The 27,915-nt window shown below is 43.8% G+C and overlaps 1 protein-coding gene across 1 annotated transcript in view; it reads right to left on the reverse strand.

The window, feature by feature from the left end:
- Positions 1–1,033: 1,033 nt before the first annotated feature.
- LOC106611923 (peroxisome proliferator-activated receptor gamma coactivator 1-beta-like) overlaps positions 1,034–27,915 on the reverse strand; it is a 99,535-nt gene continuing 72,653 nt past the window's right edge. Inside the window, exons 2-12 of the mRNA XM_014212586.2 lie at positions 23,142–23,327; positions 21,830–22,000; positions 18,339–18,470; positions 11,715–12,690; positions 11,433–11,478; positions 8,665–8,729; positions 6,441–7,035; positions 5,197–5,272; positions 2,645–2,763; positions 2,382–2,515; positions 1,034–2,178 (exon numbers count right to left, since the gene is read on the reverse strand). Of these exons, the coding sequence (XP_014068061.1) occupies positions 2,087–2,178; positions 2,382–2,515; positions 2,645–2,763; positions 5,197–5,272; positions 6,441–7,035; positions 8,665–8,729; positions 11,433–11,478; positions 11,715–12,690; positions 18,339–18,470; positions 21,830–22,000; positions 23,142–23,327 (2,592 nt within the window). The 3' untranslated portion in view covers positions 1,034–2,086. The remainder of the gene's footprint in view (positions 2,179–2,381; positions 2,516–2,644; positions 2,764–5,196; positions 5,273–6,440; positions 7,036–8,664; positions 8,730–11,432; positions 11,479–11,714; positions 12,691–18,338; positions 18,471–21,829; positions 22,001–23,141; positions 23,328–27,915) is intronic.

A 27,915-nucleotide genomic window follows, 5' to 3' on the forward strand; every position in this document is an offset into this window, starting at 1 on the left:
CATATTGGATACACGGTCGAGACTGACTCCAAAAACTGACACACAATCTATTTTGAGTTTTTAGCCACGAGGCGAGAAGTAGGAGATTTAGCGTGAAAACCAAGCTGACCTCCTTCACCTATCAGAGAGCTTGGGAGAAGTAAACAAGTGTTTCAGAGTAGAAGGAAGATAGAGAGTAAAAAGTGGGAGAGAGAACCCGAGAAGAAGAGGGAAGGAAAGGGCAAGAGAGGGAATAGGGAAAGGGAGGGAAAGAGAGGGAAGAGGGAAAGAGAAGGAAGAGGGAAAGAGAGGGAAGGAAAGGGAAAGAGAGGGAAGGAAAGGGAAAGAGGGGGAAAGAGGGGAAGGAGAAGGAAGAGGGAAGGAGAAGGAAGAGGGAAGCAGAGGGAAGAGGGAAGGAGAGGGGAGAGGGAAGGAGAGGAAAGAGGGAAAGAGAGGGAAGGAGAGGGAAGAGGGAAGGAGAAGGAAGAGGGAAGCAGAGGGAAGAGGGAAGGAGAGGGGAGAGGGAAGGAGAGGAAAGAGGGAAAGTGAGGGAAGGAGAGGGAAGAGGGAAGGAAAGGTAAGAGGGAAGGAGAGGGAAGAGGGAAATAGAGGGAAGGAGAGGGAAGAGGGAAGGAGAGGGAAGAGGGAAGGAGAGGGGAGAGGGAAGGAGAGCAAATGGGGTTGATGCGCTTGACTGGTGTAGTACCATCCATACCTCTGGGAAATTTCAACAGACTTCAAGAGTTGATATCCCATCACCCCTCTCTCTCAGGTGTTAAATGTAGTATTACCTCTACCATCACCAGATACAGAGGTAGTTCCCCTGTACGGTGAGCCTCGGACTCTCTCTCCCTCAGCTACACTGCTGGCTGCATCACAAAAGACAGGCTGTATTAGAGCTCCATTAAAGAATACAGAGACTTGGATTCATTTAATAACAATAATCCTAATAATAATAATTTGGATACAGGCAGGGGCTCTACATTCAGATCTTTCAGGTGTACATTCCATTACTCTAGTTTAGGGTATATCTGGAACTTGTAGTAAATGTCTGATTCTACTCTGTGCTTGAATAAGTTGACTCACTGACTGAGTCACAAGTTCCAACAGTACAAACAGTGGAGAGAAATTGGCTACGATGGATTTTGTGATTTTCTTCTGAGAGTGAGTTTTCATAGGGTAAATATGCCTTGAACTTTACTTCATGACATAATAGCATTGGTTGTCATAACCCCATTTATGTGTTGGCAGGATAGGAAGTGACTGCCATCCTAGATTAGTGTTAGCACAGCGTTTACCAAACTCGGTCCTGGGCCCCCCCCCCAGGACCGAGTTTGGTTTTTGCTAGGGCAAAAACCAAAACGTACACCCACGGGGGCCCCAGGACTGAGTTTGGAAAACGCTGTGTTAGCAGGTTGTGTCTATCTCTTCAGCAGTGGGAACCTTCAGAGTAAAGCAGTCAATAGCATGGCAGAGTAGGGGGAACAAGTCGAGAGAAGAAACATTATTACCTCGTTAAGAGTGCATAGATTAAATTAAGGAAGCACTAAAATGACATAAAACAAGATTTTTTTTCTTTTCATTTTCGATTTGTAAACTCTTAAGTTATTGAAATTATTTTTCTGCTTTTGTATTTTATGTCATAACACACATAGTTTTAACATCCACAAGTTTGCTAATATAGAGCAGGCTCGTTATATACTGTACGACGTAACGGCCAATACAGCTGAGCTTGCAGTTGCACCAGTAGTGACCAAGGGGGTACAAAAAAACGACACACACGCAGACACACACACACCACAATGACCAACGGAGGGAGAAACGTTTGCTACAAAGGTCTCGCCCGCCTGCACGCCCACTCCCAATGGGGCGACGACAAGTCAGGAGTAAGTCATGAACACAGACAGGAAGAGTTTCTATGTTGTTTGGCTGCTTTTTGCTCCATCCCTTCAACCCCTGCTAGCTTCCTCGGTAGTATCCTCAGTCAAAAGGTCCATTTCTTATTCCAATGTTAAAAATGTAAACATGACGAGGTGCCTTGGTTGAGGTACTGAGGCAAGTCTGGGGGTGGTTCGGGGGTTCTAAGGCGAGGCCAGCCGAGTCACCGTCAGCGATGCAGGCTCTTCTGGGCCTCCTTCAGCAGGGTGTCAAAGTCCAGGGCGTCATACTTGCTCTTTACCGGCCCTGGTCCCGCTTCGTCTGGACAGAAAAAGCTCTGTTAGAACAGTCATCATGGCTACATCCAACTCCATTACATCAATGTTACAGAGAGAGAGAGAAACAGATACTACACATGAAGTATCTTAGCACTGCCAACGGTTCATACTCCTTAACAACATTTTACATTCATGTTTTGACTATACTTTGGCTGTATAACATGTTTTGACTGTATCTCTGCATACCCAGATCAATGTATCTCTTCCTGCTGAGCCTGTTCATGCCACCCCCTCTGTTCTGGAAGAGCGGCTCTCGTCTGTGCTTCTGGATCTGCTGGCCACTGGGCGCTTGACGAAACTTGATGACTCCACAGCGTTCCCTATGGACACACACACACACACACACACACACAAAGACAGAGAGATGAGTTTCAGGCAGACAGGCCAGGCAGGCAGATAGGCAGACAGGCCAGGCAGACAGGCAAGGCAGGCAGATAAAAAGGACCTACTCGTTTTTGGTGATGACTTTGCAGTCCTCTGGGTCGCCAAAGGCCTCGAAGCGTTTGCGCAGCATAGTTTGTGTGACGCTGCTGGGCAGGTTGTGAATGTAGAACACTTGGCAGTTGTCCTAGGCAACGACACCATGGTAACCGTCAGAACAAGACACTTGCTGCAGTGGCAAAGCACGCCTACTTCACACATACACTACCGTTCAAACATTTGGGGTCACTTAGAAATGTCCTTGTTTTTGAAAGAAAAGCACATTTTTTGTCCATTAAAATAACAGAAATACAGTGCAGACATTGTTAATGTTGTAAATGACTATTATAGCTGATAACGGCTGATTTATAATGGAATATCTACATAGGCGTACAGAGGCCCATTATCAGCAACCATCACTCCTGTGTTCCAATGGCACGTTGTGTTAGCTAATCCAAGTTTAGCATGTTAAAAGGCTAATTGATCATTAGAAAACCCTTTGGCAATTATGTTAGCACAGCTGAAAACTGTTGTTCTGATTAAAGAAGCAATAAAACTGGCCTTCTTTAGACTTGTTGAGTATCTGGAGCATCAGCATTTGTGGGTTCGATTACAGGCTCAAAATAGCCAGAAACAAAGACCTTTCTTCCGAAACTCGTCAGTCTATTCTTGTTCTGAGAAATGATGACTATTCCACGCAAGAAATTGCCAAGAAACTGAAGATCTCGTACAATGCTGTGTACTACTCCCTTCACAGAACAGCGCAAACTGGCTCTAACCAGAATAGAAAGAAGAGTGGGAGGCCCTGGTGCACAACTGAGCAACAGGGCAAGTACATTAGAGTGTCTAGTTTGAGAAAAAGACGCCTCACAAGTCCTCAACTGGCAGCTTTATTAAATAGTACCCGCAAAACACCAGTCTCAACGTCAACAGTGAAGAGGTGACTCCGGGATGCTGGCCTTCTTGGCAGAGTTCCTCTGTCCCGTGTCTGTGTTCTTTTGCCCATCTTAATCTTTTCTTTTTATTAGCCAGTCTGAGATATGGCTTTTTCTTTGCAACTCTGCCTAGAAGGCCGGCATCCCGGAGTCGCAGTGTATATACTGAATAAAAATAGAAACGCAACATGCAACAATTTAAGATTTTACTGAGTTACAGTTCATATAAGAAAATCAGTCAAATGAAATAAATTCATTAGGCCCTAATCTATGAATTTCACATGACCAGGTATACAGATATGCATCTGTTGGTCACAGATAACAACAAAAAATAAGGTAGGGGCGTGGATCAGAAAACCAGTCAGTTTCTGGTGTGACCCATCTCCTTTGCATAGAGTTGATCAGGCTATTGATTTTGGCCTGTGGAATGTTGTCCCACTCCTCTTCAATGGCTGTGCAAAGTTGCTGAAAATTGGCAGAAACTGGAACAAGCTGTATAACACGTCGATTCAGAGTATTCCACAAATGCTCAATGGGTGACATGTTTGGTGAGTATGCAGGCCATGGAAGAACTTGGACATTTTCAGCTTCCATGAATTGTGTACAGATCCTTGTGACTTGGGGCTGTGCATTATCATGCTGAAACATGATGTGATGGGAGAGGATGAATGGCACGACAATGGGCCTCAGGATCTCCTCACAGTATCTCTGGGCATTTTGTGTTCTTTATCCGTAGCTTATGCCTGCCCATACCATAACCCCACTGGGGCAATCGGTTCACAACGTTGACATCATCAAACCGCTCACCCACACGACGCCATCTGTCATCTGCCCGGGATTCATCCATGAAGAGCACACTTCTCCAGCGTGCCAGTGGCCATCGAAGGTAAGCATTTGCCCACTGAAGTTGATTACGACACGAACTGCAGTCAGGTCAAGACCCTGGTAAGGACGACGAGCACGGAGATGAGATTCCCTGAGACGGTTTCTGAAAGTTTGTGCAGGAATTCTTCAGTTGTGCAAAACCAGTTTAATCCGCTATCCAGGTGGCTGGTCTCAGACGATCCCATTGGTGAAGAAGCCGGATGTGGATGTCCTGGGCTGGCGTGATTACACGTGGTCTGCGGTTGTGAAACCGGTTGGACGCACTGCCAAATTCTCTAAAATGACATTGGAGGCGGCTTATGATTGAGAAATGAACATTAAATTCTCTGGCAAGAGCTCTGGTGGACATTCCTGCAGTTAGCATGCCAATTGCACACTCCCTCAAAACTTTAAACAGCTGTGGCACATTGTGTTGTGTGACAAAACTGCACATTTTAGAGTGGCCTTTTATTGTCCCCAAAATAAGGTAGACCTGTGCAATGATCATGCTGTTTAATCAGCTTCTTGATATGCCACACCTGTCAGGTGGATGGATTATCTTGGAAAAGGAGAAATGCTCACTAACAGGGATGTAAACAAATTTGAGCACAACATTTTAGAGAAATAAGGTTTTGTGCGTATGGAACATTTCTGGGATCTTTTATTTCAGCTCATTAAACATGGGACCAACACTTTACATGTTGCATTTATATTTTTATTCAGTGTACATAACAGGGTTGTATGACTTTGTCAAAACTCATAATGGAATAACTGGTGTTTACCTCGTCAATTTGAATCCCAGACTTGGAGATTTTGTTCCCCTGCTTGTCCCCGTGGCACGTCTCAGAGTTCTCACAGCTGAGGAGAGAGAGACACAAGGCAGAGATATTAGACAGGAGCGAATGGAAGAACCTGAGTCACATAACAATGAGAAGAGCCACAGTACTCCGGAATGACTGCTAATCAGACTGATCAGGGACTCTTTACACTACACTATTTTGATGACTCAAACTAGGATAGTGTAAATAGTCTGATCTAGATTCCAATCTAAATTAAAGGCAGTGCAGTCAAACAATTGATTTTCCTGTATTTTATATATATATTTACACACTATGAGGTTGGAATAATACTGTGAAACTGTGAAAATGGTGCTAATGCCCTTTTAGAGTAAGAGCTGTTTGAAAAGGCCGAATGAAAATTCAGCCTGTTTTGATGGGATGGAGCTTTGGCCTACCTGGTGACATCACCAGGCAGGCCAAATAGTTTATAGACCAATAAGAAACAGAGTTCCAAACCTATCTGCCAATAACAGATCGTTTTCAGTTTTCCCCTCCCCACTCCTAGTAATTATTACTTGAGAAATTGCTCTTTGCAAAGAAGCTATTTTCGTTTCTTTTTTTTTTAAACAATTTTTATTGAAAATAATCACAGTAAGGCTCTTAATTGTTACCCAGAAATGACTTGATATTGAGACAAAGCAGATGCATTGGAAGATTAAGAGATGCCTTCCACACTACCTCCGGAGGTAGACATCTACCACATACATCTCCCACGTGTCCCTGCAAGAATAACCTTAATACCAGAAGACAGCATTTTCCCTGTTAGCCAAATTGAAAAGAAAAGGCTTAAAATATCCTCACATTTGTGAATCATTGCATTAATCAAGTGTGCAACACTATGTGCAATATGGTTGATATGAGAAGCTCCTGTTTAGTTTGAATTGCTATTCTTATTTGGTTTGTCTATACACTATGGTATTTACGGTATGCTAATACACACACACACACACACACACACACACACACACACACACACACACACACACACACACACACACACACACACACACACACACACACACACACACACACACACACACACACACACACAGGAATGTGGCTTGGGCCACACCACATCCAAGGCTAGTGTAAACAGAAAAGTTGCAAATCTGATGTTGAAGAGAGATAGATCTCACTAAACATATTTTACTAATGTAAATCCTTATATCTGTGGTTTATATGCTCACCTGATGTCAGGCTTACTGCTAGGGGAGTGGGGCTGGCAGAAGCTGGAGTAGAGGATGGGGGAGGGAGAGCGGGAGCAGAGGGAGGAGCGTTCCCCCTCTTCATCTGACTTGTGGGGTGATATAGCATGGGGCGATGCTGATTGGGGTGATGCCGCGGTCGCCCTCCGCCCGTCCCCCTTGCTGTCAGCCCTGGTACCGTTACTCAGGTACTCTGGTACCTTGGAGAAGAGTTTGTCTTCACGCTGATGTCCAAGCCTCTCACCCCCCAGCGCCCTTTCCCCCTTAGGCTCTGGCCCCTCAGGAGAAGAGCGTCCGAACAGAGAGTGGGACAGCATGGCGGCGGTTCTCTTCCGACGCTCCCCCAGGCTTAGCAGGCAGTAGTCATGGTCTCCGAATGTCTGGTGGACTTTGGGATCTCCATCGCTGGCCTGGCCCATCTTGCGGAGCTGAGCGTAGAGTTCGGTCTGCTCGGGGAACTTGCGGGAGTTGGCCCGAGTGAGCCAAGAACCCTTCGGGGGGGACTCTCCTTTCCCCTCAGGTTTGAACAGCTCGTCCTCCACAGGCTTGTGAGGGGGGGTGGTGGGAGGGGTGAGGCCTGAAAACACACGCCACTCTCATAAGTCATGTGGTTTCATACAGCTCTGACGGGTTAACATCAGAGAAACATCAACGATTGACAGACAGTGAATGTTAATGATCAACTGTTACTGGTTGTACTATCTGTTACTGAACTGAGTAACTGTCTGGTTATGACAGCGACATTGCAGAATAGCTGTCTTTCAACGGCTTTCCTAATAGAACAAATTGCTTTGATGCTGTTACATCGTAAACATTCCAGTAACACAGCATGTTTGTTATGGCACAAGGCAGGCACACAATCTCCTTTTGATTTTGACCGAATATTTGACTTTCAATTGTTAAACGTTATGGATTTTGAGGACGATATCAGCGGCAGTCACTGCATTGTAATATCTGTTTTCTCTGCTACCCAAGTAGCAATGGAAGCAAATTAGCCCTGTCAAGATGACATTTACCCAGGAATAGAGTGAAGTCGTGCTCTTTCTAACACAATACAAATACATTTCCCCTCTTACACTCTACTACTGAGCTGTTAGCCACATTATATCTACAGTACATTATGTTACAGTACTATATCTACAGTACATTATGTTACAGTACTATATCTACAGTACATTATGTTACATTACTATATCTATACTAGATACACTGGTCTATAGTACATTATGTTACAGTACTATATCTGCAGTAGATTATGTTATAGTACTATATGTACACCAGATACACTGCTCTATAGTACAGTATGTTACAGTACTATATACCAGATACACTGGTCTACAGTACATTATGTACAGTACTATATCTACAGTCTACAGTACGTTACAGTACTATATCTATACCAGATACACTGGTCTATAGTACATTATGTAACTGTTCTATAGCTACACCAGATACACTGGTCTACAGTACATTACGTTACAGTACTATATCTATACCAGATACACTGGTCTATAGTACATGAGGTAACTGTACTATATCTACAATAGATTATGTTACAGTACTATATCTACACAAGATACACTGGTCTACAGTACATTATGTTACAGTACTATATCTATACCAGATACACTGGTCTACAGTACATTATGTACAGTACTATATCTACAGTCTACAGTACGTTACAGTACTATATCTATACCAGATACACTGGTCTATAGTACATTATGTAACTGTACTATATCTACAGTAGATTATGTTACAGTACTATATCTATACCAGATACACTGGTCTACAGTACATTATGTTACAGTACTATATCTACACCAGATACACTGGTCTACAGTACATTATGTTACAGTACTATATCTACACCAGATACTGGTCTACAGTACATTATGTTACAGTACTATATCTATACCAGATACACTGGTCTACAGTACATTATGTTACAGTACTATATCTATACCAGATACACTGGTCTACAGTACATTACGTTACAGTACTATATCTACACCAGATACACTGGTCTACAGTACTATATCTACACCAGATACACTGGTCTACAGTACATTATGTTACAGTACTATGCTACTTCTGACAGACACAATAGGATATATATTCAAAATCCTGCTCTCATCCAGTCTCGTGAAGTCAAGGTGTAAAAGACGTCACAATTATCAACACTGACTCAAAGCCCCAACATTACCTGCTGTGCCACACAGGTCCACGCTGAGAGACTGCTCAAAGGGCTTGTTGGCATACTGGGTATCTCTGATCATGGGGATGAGAGAGAGAGAGATTTACTTTAATTGAATTGAGAGAAGGAGACAGAGAGAGAGAGAGACAGACAGAGGGAGAAAGATTACAGAGTCATCATCAAGGCCAGGGAAAGGAGTGTGGGAGTTGGGGTAGAGGGGATGGGAGGGGGGACAAAGGATACTGCTGAGTGCTGAATGATGTTTCTTTAGGATTTCTTAAGGTTCTATGCGGGTTTAATATGGTTTAGTAGGGTTTATGAGGGTTTGGTAGGATTTATGATGTTTGGTCAGGTTAATGAGGGGTTGGTAGGGTTTAGTAGGGTTTATGAGGGTTTGTTAGGGTTTAGTAGGGTTTATGAGGGTTTGTTAGGGCTTATGATGGTTTGGTAGGGTTTATGATGTTTGGTCAGGTTAATGAGGGTTTGGTAGGGTTTAGTAGGGTTAATGAGGGTTTGGTAGGGTTTAGTAGGGTTTATGAGGGTTTGTTAGGGCTTATGATGGTTTGGTAGGGTTTATGAGGGTTTAGTAGGGTGTATGAGGGTTTAGTAGGGTTTAGTATAGTTATGAGGGTTTAGTATAGTTTGCGGGTTTAGCATAGTTTATGAGGGTTTAGTATAGTTTATGAGGGTTTAGTATATTTTATGAGGGTTTAGTAGGGTTTATGAGAGGTTAGCAGGGTTTATGAGGGTTTAGTATGGTTCATGAGGGTTTAGTATGGTTCATGAGGGTTTAGTAGGGTTTATGAGGGGTTAGTAGGGTTTATGAGGGTTTAGTAGGTTTTATGAAGGTTTATGTTTGAAGTTTGTATTACATTTTCATTTCATTTCATTCCCTTTTTCCTGTCATGTTTTTCTTTACAGCCGTCTGTGATTGGTATTACAGTACAAGCTACATCTATTGAGGGCAATTTGGGATCTGTGTTACCATGAAAGGCTTTTGTGGAGTGCTTTGGGGATATTACAGAGTCCACAAAGAAGCAACAAACTCTCTGGGAACCACAGAACATCACAGTAATTTTACACATGGAAGAGTTCCAGAAGTGAACATTAAAAAGAGCTTTGTGATTGCTTGACTCTGGACAGATGGGCTAGAAGTATACAGTTGAAGTCGGAAGTTTACATACCCTTAGGTTGGAGTCATTAAAACTCGTTTTTCAACCACTCCACAAATGTCTGGTTAACAAACTATAGTTTTGGCAAGTCCATTTGGACATCTACTTTGCACATGACACAAGTAATTTTTCCAACAATTGTTTACAGACAGATTATTTCACTTATAACTCACTGTATCACAATTCCAGTTGGTCAGAAGTTTACATACACTAAGTTGACTGTGTCTTTAAACCGCTTGGAAAATTCCAGAAAATTATGTCATGGCTTTAGAAGCTTCTGATAGGCTAATTGACATCATTTGAGTCAATTGGAGGCGTACCTGTGGATGTATTTCAAGGCCTACCTTCAAACTCAGTGCCTCTTTGCTTGACATCATGGGAATATCAAAAGAAGTCAGCCAAGACCTCAGAAAAAAATTGTAGACCTCCACAAGTTTGGTTCATCTTTGGGAGCAATTTCCAAACGCTTGAAGGTACCACGTTCATCTGTACAAACAATAGTACGCGAGTATAAACACCATGGGACCACGCAGCCGTCATACTGCTCAGGAAGAAGACGCGTTCTGTCTCCTTGAGATTAACGTACTTTGGTGCGAAAAGTGCAAATCAATCCCAGAACAGCAGCAAAGGACCCTGTGAAGATGCTGGAGGAAACAGGTACAAAAGTATCTATATCCACAGTAAAACGAGTCCTATATCGACATAACCTGAAAGGCCGCTCAGCAAGGAAGAAGCCACTGCTCCAAAACCGCCATAAAAAAGCCAGACTATGGTTTGCAACTGCACATGGGGACAAAGATCCTACTTTTTGGAGAAATGTCCTATGGTCTGATGAAACAAAAATAGAACTGTTTGGCCATAATGACCATCGTTATGTTTGGAGGAAAAGGGGGAAGGCTTGCAAGCCGAAGAACACCATCCCAACCGTGAAGCACAGTGGTGGCAGCATCATGTTGTGGGGGTGCTTTGCTGCAGGAGGGACTGGTGCACTTCACAAAATAGATGGCATCATGAGGCAGGAAAAATGTGGATATATTGAAGCAACATCTCAAGACATCAGTCAGGAAGTTAAAGCGTGGTCGCAAATGGGTCTTCCAAATGGACAATGACCTCAAGCATACTTCCAAAGGACAACAAAGTCAAGGTGTTGGAGTGGGCATCACAAAGCCCTGACCTCAATCCTATAGAAAATGTGTCTACAGAACTGAAAAAGTGTGTGCGAGCAAGGAGGCCTACAAACCTGACTCAGTTACACCAGCTCTGTCAGGAGGAATGGGCCAAAATTCACCCAACTTACTGTGGGAAGCTTGTGGAAGGCTACCCGAAATGTTTGACCCAAGTTAAACAATTTAAAGGCAATGCTACCAAATACTAATTGAGTGTATGTAAACTTCTGACCCACTGGGAATGTGATGAAAGAAATAAAAGCTGAAATAAATCATTCTCTCTACTATTATTCTGACATTTCACATCCTTAAAATAAAGTGGTGATCCTAACTGAATTGTGAAAAACTGAGTTTCAACGTATTTGTCTAAGGTGTATGTAAACTTTCGACTTCAACTGTATGTGTTGTAGTGTATAGGAATATAGTATGGAAAACAAACCCTGTAGATATGGGAGTCAGCGGAAGACAGAGGCAGCTGCGTTTCACTGCAATCAGAACAACAGAAAGAGTCAATGGTAACAATGATTACATGCATGGTCAGAGAACACCACAGCAGATCTAGCAGGTGTAGAAACAGCCTTTTGCTTAGCACGCTGTGTAACAATGCTGGGGCTCTTTATTTTTCATTCACGTCAAATTGAAGAAAGATGCTGCATGATGGAGTCATGTGGACTGACACAACAGGATTGGTGTAGAGAGCTTAGGACTTCATCTTCCTTACCGTTTTGACAGCAGATGTTATCGGGTTCAGCTGCGTCTGCCGTGGTTTGGGAAGAAGTGCTGTTGTTAGGGGTGGTGGTGTCTTTCTCCAGGTCGTGTCCCATGGGGTGTTTGACCGCCATGTCCTCCTCGCCAGGGTGCCCGGCTCCCGACACAGGCTCCACCCTCATCCGGCCCGCACGCACCTTCTTGGCGAAGCGGCTGGGGAAAGAGGCAAGCCTGCGGGAGCGGCGGACAGAGAAAAACGCCTCCTCCAGATCGGGGCTCATAGGGGCCTCTAGGGACCTGTTGCTTTCGGAGTCTTTCCTAAGCTCTGGTTTGGTTGAACGGGCAGCCGGACTGGGGGTCTCAGTCTTTCTGTCCTGCGCTGGTTTGGGGATAGCTCCTCTGTTATGAGTGTAGGGGGGGCTGTGGAGTCTGTAAGGCTTGCTCACGTCAAAGGATTTGACCGCTTCGAGCAGTTCGCGCAGGAGAGAGTTGGCTTTGAACTCCCGTCTGCGTGTGAAGGCGAAGCGCGGCCGAGGGGCGCAGATCTGGGCCTGGGTTGCAGCCTTGTGACAGTTTGGGGAGATACGAGCAGGAGGGTACTCAGGCCTGGCCCTGCGTACCTGGCCTGGGCACTCGCGCTCCTTGCGCTCCCAGATGGCCTGCTTGCGCATGGGTAGGCAGTATGTGTGCATGTACTTGATGAGCTCCACCACAGAGCGCAGTTCTTTCTCCGAGGAGAACTGGGGCTTGGAGGGCTCAGGCAGGGTGGAGCTTTCACCCTCACTGCTTGAGGTCTCCTCCTCCTCTTCTTCCTCCTCGGACTCACTGTCCTCCTCGTCATCATCTTCCTCCTCCTCCCCGTCCTCCTCTGTGTCAGCTGAAGGAGTGTCCTCGGCCTCCTGTGTGGTGGTCAGGTGCCGGTGGAGCTCTGTGCACAGACGTCCAGCTGGTCGCACAGCTCGGGGCTTACGCTCATGTGTGCCATCACGCTGCAGAAAGAAACAGAGAGAAAGAGATGGGTTACTACCTACAAACATGACCTTGGTGAGTCTCTGTGCACAGCATGATCCAAGAGATTAAGGAATGACTTCTATGTCTAGTCAATGACTACATACCGTACAGAGTGAACAACTCATGACTACATACCGTACAGAGTGAACAACTCATGACTACATACCGTACAGAGTGAACAACTCATGACTACATACTAGGGCTGGGCGATATACCATATTTTATGATATACCGGTATTGATGTAGGGACTGGTTTGGGTTTCTACTTCAGCTTCTATACTGGTCTTTGAATGTTTGGTTTGTTAAATGTGATACGCCATGTGTAATGTAAATTTTTATAGTTTACTTCGCTACTTGAGTCATCTCTCTCCGCTCTTTCTCTCCGCAACACTTTCCACAGTGACCTAGCCACGCCTATCACTCAAGGAGCGCATTTGATGTTCCTCAACCACCAGACACTTGCGTTCAGTCTGCATGGTCAATGCAGCACATGCAACAATGATCTTTTCACTTTGCTTCTTAATATAAATCCACTAGCGTTCTATAATGACACTATTCGTTTGTGTTTCTTACATCACCAAACAGCTCGTTTGTCTTTTCTTAGTAAGTTGCCTTAATTCTTGTGATACGCTAATTGTTAGCCGCTAATGCTAATAGCTTGCTACAGCCTGATAATACCAGTGATGGTGTAGACCTAAATCAGCGTGTTGTTTGTGCAACAGTATCTTCTAAATCAAAGAGGAATATGCAAAGCAAGAATATGTTAGCTACATGAAGTAGCTAAGAGAATTAATGCAATGTAGCCAAAGCTTATAGGGTCCCCTAGGAAACACATATCAACACTTTAGTTCCTCCCTGGCACTTTAATTTGTTGTCATCTCAAAAAACACTGTATTCAAAGTGCCCACTATTATATTCTAACTATACAATTAGAATAGTCATTATATTCCCATGATTCCAACAGTTTTGCTCTAATTTGCAAGTCAAACCGCAACTGCAACATTTGGTTAAAAATAAGTCCTAGATTATTTGCCCATATCGTGCAGCCCTATGTGGCAGTGTGGAAATGATCTCAATTGAGCAGTGGTGTAAAGTACTTAAGTAAAAATACTTTCAAGTACTACTTAAGTAATTTTTTGGGGTACCTGTACTTAACTTGACTATTTTTACTTTTGACAACTTTTACTTTTACTTCACTACATTCCTAAAGAAAATACTATACTTTTTACTCCATACGTTTTCCCTGATACCTAAAAAGTACACGAGTACACTCGTTACATTTTGAATGCTTAGCAGGACAGGAAAATATTCCAATTCACGCACTTGTCAAGAGTACATCCCTGATCATCTACTGCCTCTGATCTGGAGGACTCACTAAACACAAATGCTTTGTTTGTAAATGATGTCTGAATGTTGGAGTGTGCCCCTGGCAACCGGAAATAAAAAAAACAAGAAAATGGTGCCATCTGGAAAAGGAATTTGAAATTATTTATACTTTTACTTTTGATACTTAAGGATATTTAAAACCAAATACCTCTAGACTTTTACTCAAGTAGTATTTTACTAGGGAGACTTTCACTTTTACTTGAGTAATTTTCTATTAACGTATCTTTACTTTTACTCCAGTATGACAATTGGGTACTTTTTCCACCACTGCAATTGAGTGCAGGAAATGCAGAAATGATAAAAGTGCTGAAATTTGTTTTGGTTGAAGTTGAATTGAACGTATAAAACAATCAGAATGGATAAATACTAATTGAAATCACTTAGAATGTATGTGTTGCCACCCTAAGATCACTCACTACTCATGAAGCAAATGTAGAACTTGTATTATTCAAAAACGAATAATACAGTCAAATACCGTCCTACCGTCTATTGTTTTTTAATAGCGTACAGAATGACCAACTCATGACTACATAACTACATACCGTACAGAATGAACAATTCATGACTACATAACTACATACCGTACAGAATGAACAATTCATGACTACATAACTACATACCATACAGAATGAACAACTCATGACTACATAACTACATACCGTACAGAATGAACAATTCATGACTACATAACTACATACCGTACAGAGTGAACAACTCATGACTACATACCGTACAGAGTGAACAACTCATGACTACATAACTACATACCGTACAGAGTGAACAACTCATGACTACATAACTACGTACCGTACAGAATGAACAATTCATGACTACATACCGTACAGAATGAACAATTCATGACTACATACCGTACAGAATGAACAATTCATGACTACATACCGAACAGAATAAACAATTCATGACTACATACCGTACAGAATGAACAATTCATGACTACATACCATACAGAATGAACAATTCATGACTACATAACTACATACCGTACAGAATGAACAATTCATGACTACATACCATACAGAATGAACAATTCATGACTACATACCATACAGAATGAACAATTCATGACTACATAACTACATACCGTACAGAATGAACAATTCATGCATACATACAGTACAGAATGAACAATTCATGACTACATACCGTACAGAATGAACAATTCATGACTACATAACTACATACCGTACAGAATGAACAATTCATGACTACATACAGTACAGAATGAACAATTCATGACTACATACCATACAGAATGAACAATTCATGACTACATACCACAGAATGAACAATTCATGACTACATACCATACAGAATGAACAATTCATGACTACATACAGTACAGAATGAACAATTCATGACTACATACCATACAGAATGAACAATTCATGACTACATACAGTACAGAGTGAACAACTCATGACTACGTACCATACAGAGTGAACAATTCATGACTACATAACTACATACCGTACAGAGTGAACAACTCATGACTACCTACCATACAGAGTGAACAACTCATGACTACATACCGTGCAGAGTGAACAACACATGACTACATACCATACAGAGTGAACAACTCATGACTACATAACTACATACCGTACAGAGTGAACAACTCATGACTACATACCGTGCAGAGTGAACAACTCATGACTACATACCGTGCAGAGTGAACAACTCATGACTACATACCGTGCAGAGTGAACAACTCATGAGCAACTAAAACCAACAGAGACCCTTCTTTGTGATTGTGACAATTTGCCAAAGTTATACAAGCCCCCCCATATGAATTAAGATTATAATCACTTTATGCATATTAATTGTATACAAGGTCACCCGAAATTTGACTTCTTTATCCCAACCTCCAAAAGACACACATACAGTTTGGAGCAGGGGGCTGCCACAATGGGCGCCCGTGGAGCAGCTGTTGTGTGGGGGTTGAATGCCTTGCTCAAGGGCACAATGGCATCTAGGATTTGATACCAACACCACTCTGGTTACCAGCTCACTTCATGACAGATTTTTCCCACCAGACCCGAGATTCGAAATGGCAAACCCTCCGGTTCCTGTCTCCCCTCTCTAATCACTACGCTACCTGCCGCATACCAATGTTCCAAGTATCACGAGAGAGAGAGAGAGAAAGAGAGAGCTCATTGCCAGAGGTGCCTTTCCCCTGATCAAGACTACAGCCATCTGTCACTCCAAAGATGTCACATGCCTCGGCCCCGCAAACCAGAACTGAAAAGCCAGAACAGGATTGGACAGGACAGGGGTAATAAATGACAAAACACAGGCTTAGTATAGCACTAAGGGTCATAATATAGCACTAAGGGTCATAATATAGAACTAAAGGTCATAGTATAGAACTAAGGGTCATAGTATAGAACTAAGGGTCATATAGAAATAAAGGTCATAGTATAGAACTAATGGTCATAATATAGAACTAAGGATCATAATATAGAACTACGGGATATAGCATCGCACTAAGGGTCATAATATAGCACTAAGGGTCATAATATAGAACTGAGGGTCATAATATAGAACTAAGGATCATAATATAGAACTATGGGATATAGCATAGCACTAAGGGTCATAATATAGCACTAAGGGTCATAATATAGAACTGAGGGTCATGATATAGAACCAAGGGTCATAATATAGAACTAAGGGTCATAGTATAGAACTAAGGGTCATAGTATAGCACTCTGGGTCATAATAAAGAACTAAGGACCAAAATATAGAAATCAAGGTCATAGTATAGAACTAAGGGTCATAGTATAGAACTAAGGATATTAATATAGAAATAAAGGTCATAGTATATGTAACAGTGTAGGTTCCGTCCCTCTCTTCGCCCCAACCTGGGCTCGAACCAGGGACCCTTGCACACATCAACAACTGACACCCCACGAAGCATCGTTACCCATCGCGCCACAAAAGCCACGGCCCTTGCAACGCAAGGGGAAACCCTACTTCAAGTCTCAGAGTGAGTGACGTCACCGATTGAAACGCTATTAGCGCGCACCACCGCTAACTAACTAGCCATTTCACATCGGTTACATATAGAACTAAAGGTCATAGTATAGAACTAAGGATATTAATATAGAAATAAAGGTCATAGAACTACGGGTCATAATGTAGAACTAAGGATCATAATATAGAACTACGGGTCATAGTATAGCACTAAGGGTCATAATATAGCACTAAGGGTCATAATATAGAACTGAGGGTCATAGTATAGAACTAAGGGTCATAATATAGAACTGAGGGTCATAGTATAGAACTAAGGGTCATAATATAGAAAGCCTTTCCTGTCGTGTGGCCTATGCATCTGCTCTCTCTCTCTCTCTCTCTCTCTCTTTAAAGTAAAGATTCACCCATTTTTAATGTTGTATTGTTTTTGTGCATCTCCAAGCAACGTTCGATTCCCGGGGTCATTTCATGTTTTCATGTGTATCTGAGCAATTGCCGTTCAAGCAGGCAGAAATTCAGCTGGTATGACGTACCATTGCGATAAAGTAGTAAACTCTCAGTACACAGGAAGTTAATAGGAGTAGGAATTTTATATTGTGAAAACATTTATCATACATGTCAGATTTCAATACATATGCCGATGTCATAATGCGAGAGGTTGTCTTCTCTCGAATGAGCCATTGATCATATTTTTGTGATACTCCTACCTGGAGAAATGTGTAATTTAACAGAGGATCTAACACATTTCTCCTATTTGTCTGCCTCTTCAGTCCAGGATGCATTGCATGGTGCGGTTGCGAATGTCAGACTCCACTCTGAGGCACATCGAATCTGAAGGTTCAACATGGTGAGATTGTAGAGCAGTTTGTTTAGGTGATTTTACAGCTAACTAGCTACTTCACATGCAGATATTGACTTTGGTATTATTGTGTGTAGCTACGTTTGCCCACAGAGAGAGCGTTGCATTGTGGATTTTGTAGTCGACTTGAGCTACAATAGATTTCCACAACAATTTTCACATGTTGCTACCAACCTTATTACAACGACAAAATGAAGCATTTGTTCACAAAAAAATATTGTTCTCACATATTAGTGTTATGTAACATTTATAGGAATGAGTGGTTCTGGGTGGATTTTTCCTTTCAGTGTCTCATGTACCCATTCTGAGCTGCTAAAGCTCTATTCTAGACAGAGCTCTTTTCTACAAAACAGAGCTCTATTCTAGAACACAGACCTCCAACTCACTCACCTTAACCAAAGGTCTGACAGGTTTCATATGCAGGCTCCGGCTGCTATGGCGATGCACACTGCTACTGCTGCCCTCTTTGTGTGACTCCAGGCCCGTGGGCACGTTAGGGGGGGACAGCAGGAGCCTTTTCAGCTGTAGGGAGGGGGACATAGGTTGGGACAACTGTCATTTACACGTCTGCCAATCAATCCATCCATCAGCAGAACATACATTATCATCACTCCTGACAGGGTCCATTCCACCGCAAAATCCCTCCTTCCCTTTCTGCTCCTCCGTCCAGCGTTCAAACCGAAGCTGACAGGAGGAAGCTGTGTGAATATAAGATCAAACAGAAATGTGATTCTATAGCTCTCCTAGTCACTTTTCAACCAGGAGTTAATGCTGCACTGCAGTTCAAATGGACATTTTATTCCCTCGCATTTCATTCATTACACATTGAGGCAGCGGCATCGCATGTGAAATCATCAGATGATATAAATCTGCTTACAACAACAATCCCCTAAGCTGCGTTGGTTTTGGAACACACTGTGGATGTCACCAGAGTGCTGACTGTAGATGTGAGGGAATGATGTGGCTGGTCCCAGTATGTTTGGCTGCTAGTTAATACTGACTGGTCTTATATGTCATGTTGAAATAGATGATGAAATTGATGAGAAGAACAGTGCTAATTGACATGTGCCAACCCGGCATGGGCTTCAATGGTGCCTCTCAGTGTTTCATTGAGGAAAGTGAAGGGGCGCTGAAGGTTTCCATCTCTATGTACACTGTTGGTGCGCCAGGCCCACCCATGCCATGAAAGACTACTCTACTCTGGACCAATTCCTGCACTGCCTGGCTCAATGTAGCCCTTGTTCTCTGCTGCTGACAACCTCTCGCACACACACACACACACTTTGCCTCACACACACACGCACACTTTGCCTCACACACACACGCACACTTTGCCACACACGCACGCACGCACACACACACACACACACACACACACACACACACACACACACACACACACACACACACACACACACACACACACACACACACACACACACACACACACACACGTCAGGTGCAGTTACAGATCCTGCCAGTAGAGGGAGTCCTGCTCCTCCACTCACAAACCAGTCATGACACCCCCAGGGTAATCTCGTTCCCAGACACTTCCGCCCAAATGCGCAGAGTCTAGCGGACCAATGTTAGCCAATGCAGAGAGCTGGGAGAAACTCAACCAACCAATCATCTCCCACAACACATTCTCACACCACAAGCACAGAGCCACACCTCACAGTCATGCGATTCGCTAAAATTAAATGATGACAAATACTTTACTCAGTAAGGTCACTCCCATAGAATCCTATGGTCACTCCTACTAAGGCCAATTTTGAGTGGTTGATATTCCAGGCTTATATGCGCTGTGCAATGAGGTTACCCCCAGGGTCACATCAATAAATCCTCTGGTCTGTCACTGGGATGGAGAGGGACTGACAGGCAGGCAGGAAGGGAGGGAGGTGGACTGTTACGTGTCACCATGTTAATCCACATTTCAAAATATAAAATGGGCCTTTTTTGCCTAAAAACAGATGTTGAATATAATGACATCTTATTGGCCATCAATCCACTACTCTAGCCTACATTATCTATGGGTCTGTATATTTGTCAGTAAAAACACCACAAATGTTTACCTCTGAATGACTAGCATGCACAACAACAAAATGTTTACTTCTGAATGACTAGCATGCACAACAACGTTTACCTCGGAATGACTAGCATGCACAACAACGTTTACCTCTGAATGACTAGCATGCACAACAACATAAACAGAATACCAGTTTTGATTCATTTTGTTGTATTGCTGCTATCAGTACCAACTGATACCAACTCCCATTAAGATTCTTAAGCTATCTAAGGACATCATGAGGGTAATTTCCATCAATTTGTTAAAAATGTCCCATCAGTGGGTATATATAGAGTCTGAATGTTCTCCTGTAATTGTAATTATCTCTGAGAGGCAGAGTGACTCGAGGTAGAGACCATGTAGGTATGTAGATAACTAATTTCCCTCAGCGCTGTAACCCAATAGGACCTTTGTAACCCTTGCCTTGATCATTTGGGATTTCTGTCTCTTTACCCACTCCAAAGTTTCCAAACTTAAGGACAATGAAGGAAGTATTTTGGCTTCATTGTGGACAAGAGGAATAAGGACATATTACAGGAGGAATAAGGACATATTACAGGAGGGTTAAGGACATATTACAGGAGGGTTAAGGACATATTACAGGAGGGTTAAGGACATATTACAGGAGGGTTAAGGACATATTACAGGAGGGTTAAGGACATATTACAGGATGAATAAGGGCATATTACAGGAGGGTTAAGGACATATTACAGGAGGGTTAAGGACATATTACAGGAGGGTTAAGGACATATTACAGGAGGGTTAAGGACATATTACAGGAGGGTTAAGGAGATATTACAAGAGGGGTAAGGACATATTACAGGAGGAATAAGAGGGCATATATTACACCAGACTTCCTAGTTCACTGTTGTACCAGAGCTACCTACATGCTCATCCGAGCACACAGAATATCAACTGGCCAAATGTTTCCCAATGTAATGAAATCCTATTCATGTATTCTCTGTAAAATATACCAGTTTTCTGTTGCAATCCACAGCAAGCATGAGTAGATAGGGACAACAGTTGAAAATAAAAACATGTTTTTCCTGAGAGGGGTGCAGGGGAGAGAGGGTAGAGGCATCCCAAAGGACAGTGTGAAAAGAGGATAGGGGGTCACAGGGTTAGCGCCACAGTGTAACTGCTGGCACTATAGGATGCTGGGCTGGGTCCCAGGAGTCAGACATGGGTATGACAGTAGTATATCACCCCTTTAAGATGGCAAAGGAGTGAGAGAGAAATAGAACAATGGGGAAAGGAAAAAAAGGAAGATTGAATGAGAGTTAGGGGAGATACAGTGCATCCGGAAAGTACATTTTCAACATTTTGTTACGTTACAGGCTTATTATTTGCAAATTGATTAAATTAAATGTGTCATTATGGGGTACACATAATATCCAATAAGACAAAGTACTGACTAAGGGTCTGAATACTTATGTAAATGTTATTTTACAATTTTTTTGTGTGTTGATTGATGAGGGGGAAAAATGATTTAATCCATTTTATAATAAGGCTGTAACGTAACAAAATGTGGAAAAAGTCAAGGTGTCTGAATACTTTCTGAATGCACTGCAGGGGGAGGGGGGTCAAAAAGAGGTGAGAGCCACAGTTTCTTTTAGAGAACAGTTTGTGGTCCAGGTTGCCTGCCTGTGCCTGCCAGTAAAAAGCATTCTTATTAGAAGTAGTGGTTGCTAAAAAGAATGGAAAAGCCCAAAATGAGAAAAATTCAGACCTTTGTTGACTATCATACCCATGCTGTGGGGTAGTCAGAGCAGAGGCCCATCCAAATCCACCTTAAACAGTGAGGAAGGGTTCTTACTAGAGACGGATCTTCTGTCTCTGGGCTCAGGGAGCCTGAAGGGAAGGGTAGGTCCTCCTCGGACCCCTCCCTCAGCGAGGGAAAAACAGACAGCCCCCCCTCCTCGTCCTCCACCATGCCGTCCAGGCTGTCTGTGAGAGCAGCCAGCAGCGCCGCATTCTCCTCTTCTATCTGGAGGGGGCAGGAGAGAGAGAGGGGGCATCAGTGAACACACTACTACCCACTTACAACACAGTCAGTTACAACACAGTCAGTTACAACACAGAGCACTCTGCATTTGAATTCTGAAATGGCTACTCTGGTCTGAGAGCACCATCCATCCATGCACAGTGTTGTTCGTTTTAGCAGCTGCCATGTTACTAAGAGCATAGAGTCTGGTGGTGGGATGATAACAGAGTGGAGATAGCCTATGGGAAGTAAACAAGGTTTCATTCCCCCCCCCACCCCCATCTGAAGGTTAAATGAACTAAGCTGGGAGATCAATGGCTTCCACACTGGCATCCAAAACAAGGCCCGGAGGCGATCGTCCCAATCCAATCGCTACTCTATCCCTCTAAAATCAATCTGAACAAGGGATTATTATCAAGTGGATGGTAAATTAGACAACAGCATTGGGTGGTGGGGCCCAGCTCACTCAATGGTGGGTGATGTTTATGAACACATTATATGACATCTGTGCATTAGTCTGATCGATAAAAATTCTAAGATGGGAGTCTACAACTTTATCATAGACTAAGACTGGAGCCTCTTCAGTTTACCAATAATGTGTGTAGTCTAGTCCTATGTAGGGTTGCAAAATGCCTGGGACTTTCAATAAATTCCCTGGTTTTCCTGAAATCCCAGTTGGAGGATTCCTGGAGTCAGGAGGGAAATCCTTTTTTGTGTTCCATATAGAATCCTCTGTGGAAAGGGTTCTTCTACGTGGGACCCAAAAGTGTTCTATCTGCAACCAAAAAGGGTTCCTCAAAGGGTTCTCATATGGAGACAGCTGAAGAACCGTTTTAGGTTCTAGATAGCACCTTTTTTCTAAGAGTTGTAGTCCCTATGTTGGAGTTCTATTACATAGGGTAGGTGGTCCTGGTGGAATCCTAGCCTGGTCCCAGATCAGTTTCCAAGACAGAACAAACAGATCTGGGCCCGTATCTACAAAGCATCTCAGAGTAGGAGTGATGATCTAGGATCTGTCCATCTAATCTTATTCATTATGATCTAAAAGGCAAAAGTGATCTTAGATCAGCACTCCTACTCTGAAAAAATGATTGATACAGGCCCAGGCTATTGGAATCCTGAGCACGCGGGCCGAGCGTCTCACCTCAAAGAGCTCGGGGTCTCCTGTGCTGTACTGGATGGAGGCAGGGGAGATGTCAGCATTGTCGTTGCACCAGTGGAGCTCGCTGAGGCAGTTGACTGAGTCAAAGTCGCTGGCGTCCAGCTGAGAGAGGTCAATGTCAGGGAAGTCAGCGTCCAGGCGGTTCGAACAGACCTCCTCCTCCCCATACTGGAGAGAGAGAGAGACCGAGGGAGGGAGGGAGGGAGGGAGGGAGGGAGGGAGGGAGGGAGGGAGGGAGGGAGGGAGGGAGGAGGAGAGGGAGGGAGGGAGGGAGGGTCAGGTTAGACTCTTGTTTGATCAAAGTCCTTTTAAAGAAATACAGTACATTGAAGATATCATTGATATCTTATCGAATATATGTAAATATACATTACATAAATTCCATTGATATCAAATAGCTGTAATGCTTAAATGGAAGGGTAATGGGCCAGCAGCCTCTACTTAAACCATGCTCGTCAGCATGCTCATATCAATGGAAGTGGATAGACTACTACAGTAGAGGATGGTTGTCAATGACGCAGAGCCCTATGAAAGAAACAGTCTCCCTCAGCACACGCTCATTACAACTAATGGACAGAGTGATGAAACATGGACCACACAGACAGACCAGAGTCATGAGACTGAGACCATCTGCTAAAGAGCCCTAGTAAACCTGGGAGATTCTACTACAGAGCAGCAGTGCTGGGTGTCCTCTGGTAGTTAAACTGGGATATTCTACTACAAAGCAGCAGTGCTGGGGGTCCTCTGGTAGTAATAGTAAAACTGGGATATTCTACTACAGAGCAGCAGTGCTGGGGGTCCTCTGGTAGTAAAACTGGGATATTCTACTACAAAGCAGCAGTGCTGGGGGTCCTCTGGTAGTTAAACTGGGATATTCTACTACAGAGCAGCAGTGCTGGGGGTCCTCTGGTAGTAAAACTGGGATATTCTACTACAGAGCAGCAGTGCTGGGGGTCCTCTGGTAGTTAAACTGGGATATTCTACTACAGAGCAGCAGTGCTGGGGGTCCTCTGGTAGTAAAACTGGGATATTCTACTACAGAGCAGCAGTGCTGGGGGTCCTCTGGTAGTAAAACTGGGATATTCTACTACAGAGCAGCAGTGCTGGGGGTCCTCTGGTAGTAAAACTGGGATATTCTACTACAGAGCAGCAGTGCTGGGGGTCCTCTGGTAGTAAAACTGGGATATTCTACTACAGAGCATCAGTGCTGGGGGTCCTCTGGTAGTAAAACTGGGATATTCTACTACAGAGCAGCAGTGCTGGGGGTCCTCTGGTAGTAAACCTGGGATATTCTACTACAGAGCAGCAGTGCTGGGGGTCCTCTGGTAGTAAAACGGGGATATTCTACTACAGAGCAGCAGTGCTGGGGGTCCTCTGGTAGTTAAACTGGGATATTCTACTACAGAGCAGCAGTGCTGGGGGTCCTCTGGTAGTTAAACTGGGATATTCTACTACAGAGCAGCAGTGCTGGGGGTCCTCTGGTAGTAAAACTGGGATATTCTACTACAGAGCAGCAGTGCTGGGGGTCCTCTGGTAGTAAAACTGGGATATTCTACTACAGAGCAGCAGTGCTGGGGGTCCTCTGGTAGTAAAACTGGAATATTCTACTACAGAGCAGCAGTGCTGGGGGTCCTCTGGTAGTAAAACTGGGATATTCTACTACAGAGCATCAGTGCTGGGGGTCCTCTGGTAGTAAAACTGGGATATTCTACTACAGAGCAGCAGTGCTGGGGGTCCTCTGGTAGTAAAACTGGGATATTCTACTACAGAGCAGCAGTGCTGGGGGTCCTCTGGTAGTAAAACTGGGATATTCTACTACAGAGCAGCAGTGCTGGGGTCCTCTGGTAGTACACCTGGGATATTCTACTACAGAGCAGCAGTGCTGGGGGTCCTCTGGTAGTAAAACTCTGATATTCTACTACAGAGCAGCAGTGCTGGGGGTCCTCTGGTAGTTAAACTGGGATATTCTACTACAAAGCAGCAGTGCTGGGGGTCCTCTGGTAGTAAAACTGGGATATTCTACTACAGAGCAGCAGTGCTGGGGGTCCTCTGGTAATTAAACTGGGATATTCTACTACAGAGCAGCAGTGCTGGGGGTCCTCTGGTAGTAAACCTGGGAGATTCTACTACAGAGCAGCAGTGCTGGGTGTCCTCTGGTAGTTAAACTGGGATATTCTACTACAGAGCAGCAGTGCTGGGGGTCCTCTGGTAGTTAAACTGGGATATTCTACTACAGAGCAGCAGTGCTGGGGGTCCTCTGGTAGTAAAACTGGGATATTCTACTACAGAGCAGCAGTGCTGGGGGTCCTCTGGTAGTAAAACTGGGATATTCTACTACAGAGCAGCAGTGCTGGGGGTCCTCTGGTAGTAAAACTGGGATATTCTACTACAGAGCAGCAGTGCTGGGGGTCCTCTGGTAGTAAAACTGGGATATTCTACTACAGAGCATCAGTGCTGGGGGTCCTCTGGTAGTAAAACGGGGATATTCTACTACAGAGCAGCAGTGCTGGGGGTCCTCTGGTAGTAAACCTGGGATATTCTACTACAGAGCAGCAGTGCTGGGGGTCCTCTGGTAGTAAAACGGGGATATTCTACTACAGAGCAGCAGTGCTGGGGGTCCTCTGGTAGTTAAACTGGGATATTCTACTACAGAGCAGCAGTGCTGGGGGTCCTCTGGTAGTTAAACTGGGATATTCTACTACAGAGCAGCAGTGCTGGGGGTCCTCTGGTAGTAAAACTGGGATATTCTACTACAGAGCAGCAGTGCTGGGGGTCCTCTGGTAGTAAAACTGGGATATTCTACTACAGAGCATCAGTGCTGGGGGTCCTCTGGTAGTAAAACTGGGATATTCTACTACAGAGCAGCAGTGCTGGGGGTCCTCTGGTAGTAAAACTGGGATATTCTACTACAGAGCAGCAGTGCTGGGGGTCCTCTGGTAGTAAAACTGGGATATTCTACTACAGAGCAGCAGTGCTGGGGTCCTCTGGTAGTAAAACTGGGATATTCTACTACAGAGCAGCAGTGCTGGGGGTCCTCTGGTAGTAAAACTGGAATATTCTACTACAGAGCAGCAGTGCTTGGGGTCCTCTGGTAGTAAAACTGGGATATTCTACTACAGAGCATCAGTGCTGGGGGTCCTCTGGTAGTAAAACTGGGATATTCTACTACAGAGCAGCAGTGCTGGGGGTCCTCTGGTAGTAAACCTGGGATATTCTACTACAGAGCAGCAGTGCTGGGGGTCCTCTGGTAGTAAAACTCTGATATTCTACTACAGAGCAGCAGTGCTGGGGGTCCTCTGGTAGTAAAACTCTGATATTCTACTACAGAGCAGCAGTGCTGGGGGTCCTCTGGTAGTTAAACTGGGATATTCTACTACAAAGCAGCAGTGCTGGGGGTCCTCTGGTAGTAAAACTGGGATATTCTACTACAGAGCAGCAGTGCTGGGGGTCCTCTGGTAATTAAACTGGGATATTCTACTACAGAGCAGCAGTGCTGGGGGTCCTCTGGTAGTTAAACTGGGATATTCTACTACAGAGCAGCAGTGCTGGCAGTCCTCTGGTAGTGGTTTGGGGAATAAGCCAGAGTGAAGGGATGTGACTCTAGTCCCCTGGGGAGAGAGATGGAAAGCACATTTCATGAATAGAGGGACAGAACAGGAAATAGGCTATGCCAGCAGAGAGTGGAGCTGGAGAGGACTTGGAGGAGAAGAGTAGTGAGTGTGTGTGTGTGTGTGTGTGTGTGTGTACTTTTCTGATTGGGGTGATGTTTAAACAAAACTGGTATCGTTGAAGTTTAGATTTTTTTAAATATATATTTTTATATAAATACAGTTGAAGTCAGAAGTTTACATACACTTAGGTTGGAGTCATTAAAACTAGTTTTTCAACCACTCCACAAATGTCTTGTTAACAAACTATAGTTTTGGCAAGTCCGTTAGGACATCTACTTTGCGCATGACACAATACATTTTTCCAACAATTGTTTACAGACAGATAATTTCACTTATAATTCACTGTATCACAATTCCAGTGGGTAAGAAGTTTACATACACTAAATTGACTGTGCCTTTAAACAGCTTGGAAAATGTCAGAAAATGATGTCATGGCTTTTGAAGTCTCTGATAGGCTAATTGACATAATTTGAGTCAATTGGAGGTGTACCTGTGGATGTATTTCAAGGCCACCTTCAAACTCAGTGCCTCTTTGCTCGTGGGAATCATGGGAAACTCAAAAGAAATCAGCCAAGACCTCAGAAAAAAGATTGTAGACCTCCACAAGTCTGGTTCATCTTTGGGAGCAATTTCAAAATGCCTGAAGGTACCACGTTCATCTGTACAAACAATAATACGCGAGTATAAACACCATGGGACCACGCAGTTGTCATACTGCTCAGGAAGGAGACTCGTTCTGTCTCCTAGAGATGAACGTACTTTAGTGCGAAAAGTGCAATCAAACCCAGAACAACAGCAAAGGACCTTGGAAAGATGCTGGAGGAAACAGGTACAAAAGTATCTATATCTACTGTAAAACAAGTCCTATATTGACAAAACCTGAAAGGCCGCTCAGCAAGGAAGAAGCCACTGCTCTAACACCGCCATAAAAAAGCCAGACAACGGTTTGCAACTGCCCATGGGGACAAAGATCGTACTTTTTGGAGAAATGTCCTCTGGTCTGATTAAACAAAAATAGAACTGTTTGAACATAATGACCATCGTCATGTTTGGAGGAAAAAGGGGGAGGCTTGCAAGCCAAAGAA

Source organism: Salmo salar, chromosome ssa09 (genome assembly GCF_905237065.1).
Source record: "Salmo salar chromosome ssa09, Ssal_v3.1, whole genome shotgun sequence".
NCBI lineage: Eukaryota > Metazoa > Chordata > Actinopteri > Salmoniformes > Salmonidae > Salmo > Salmo salar.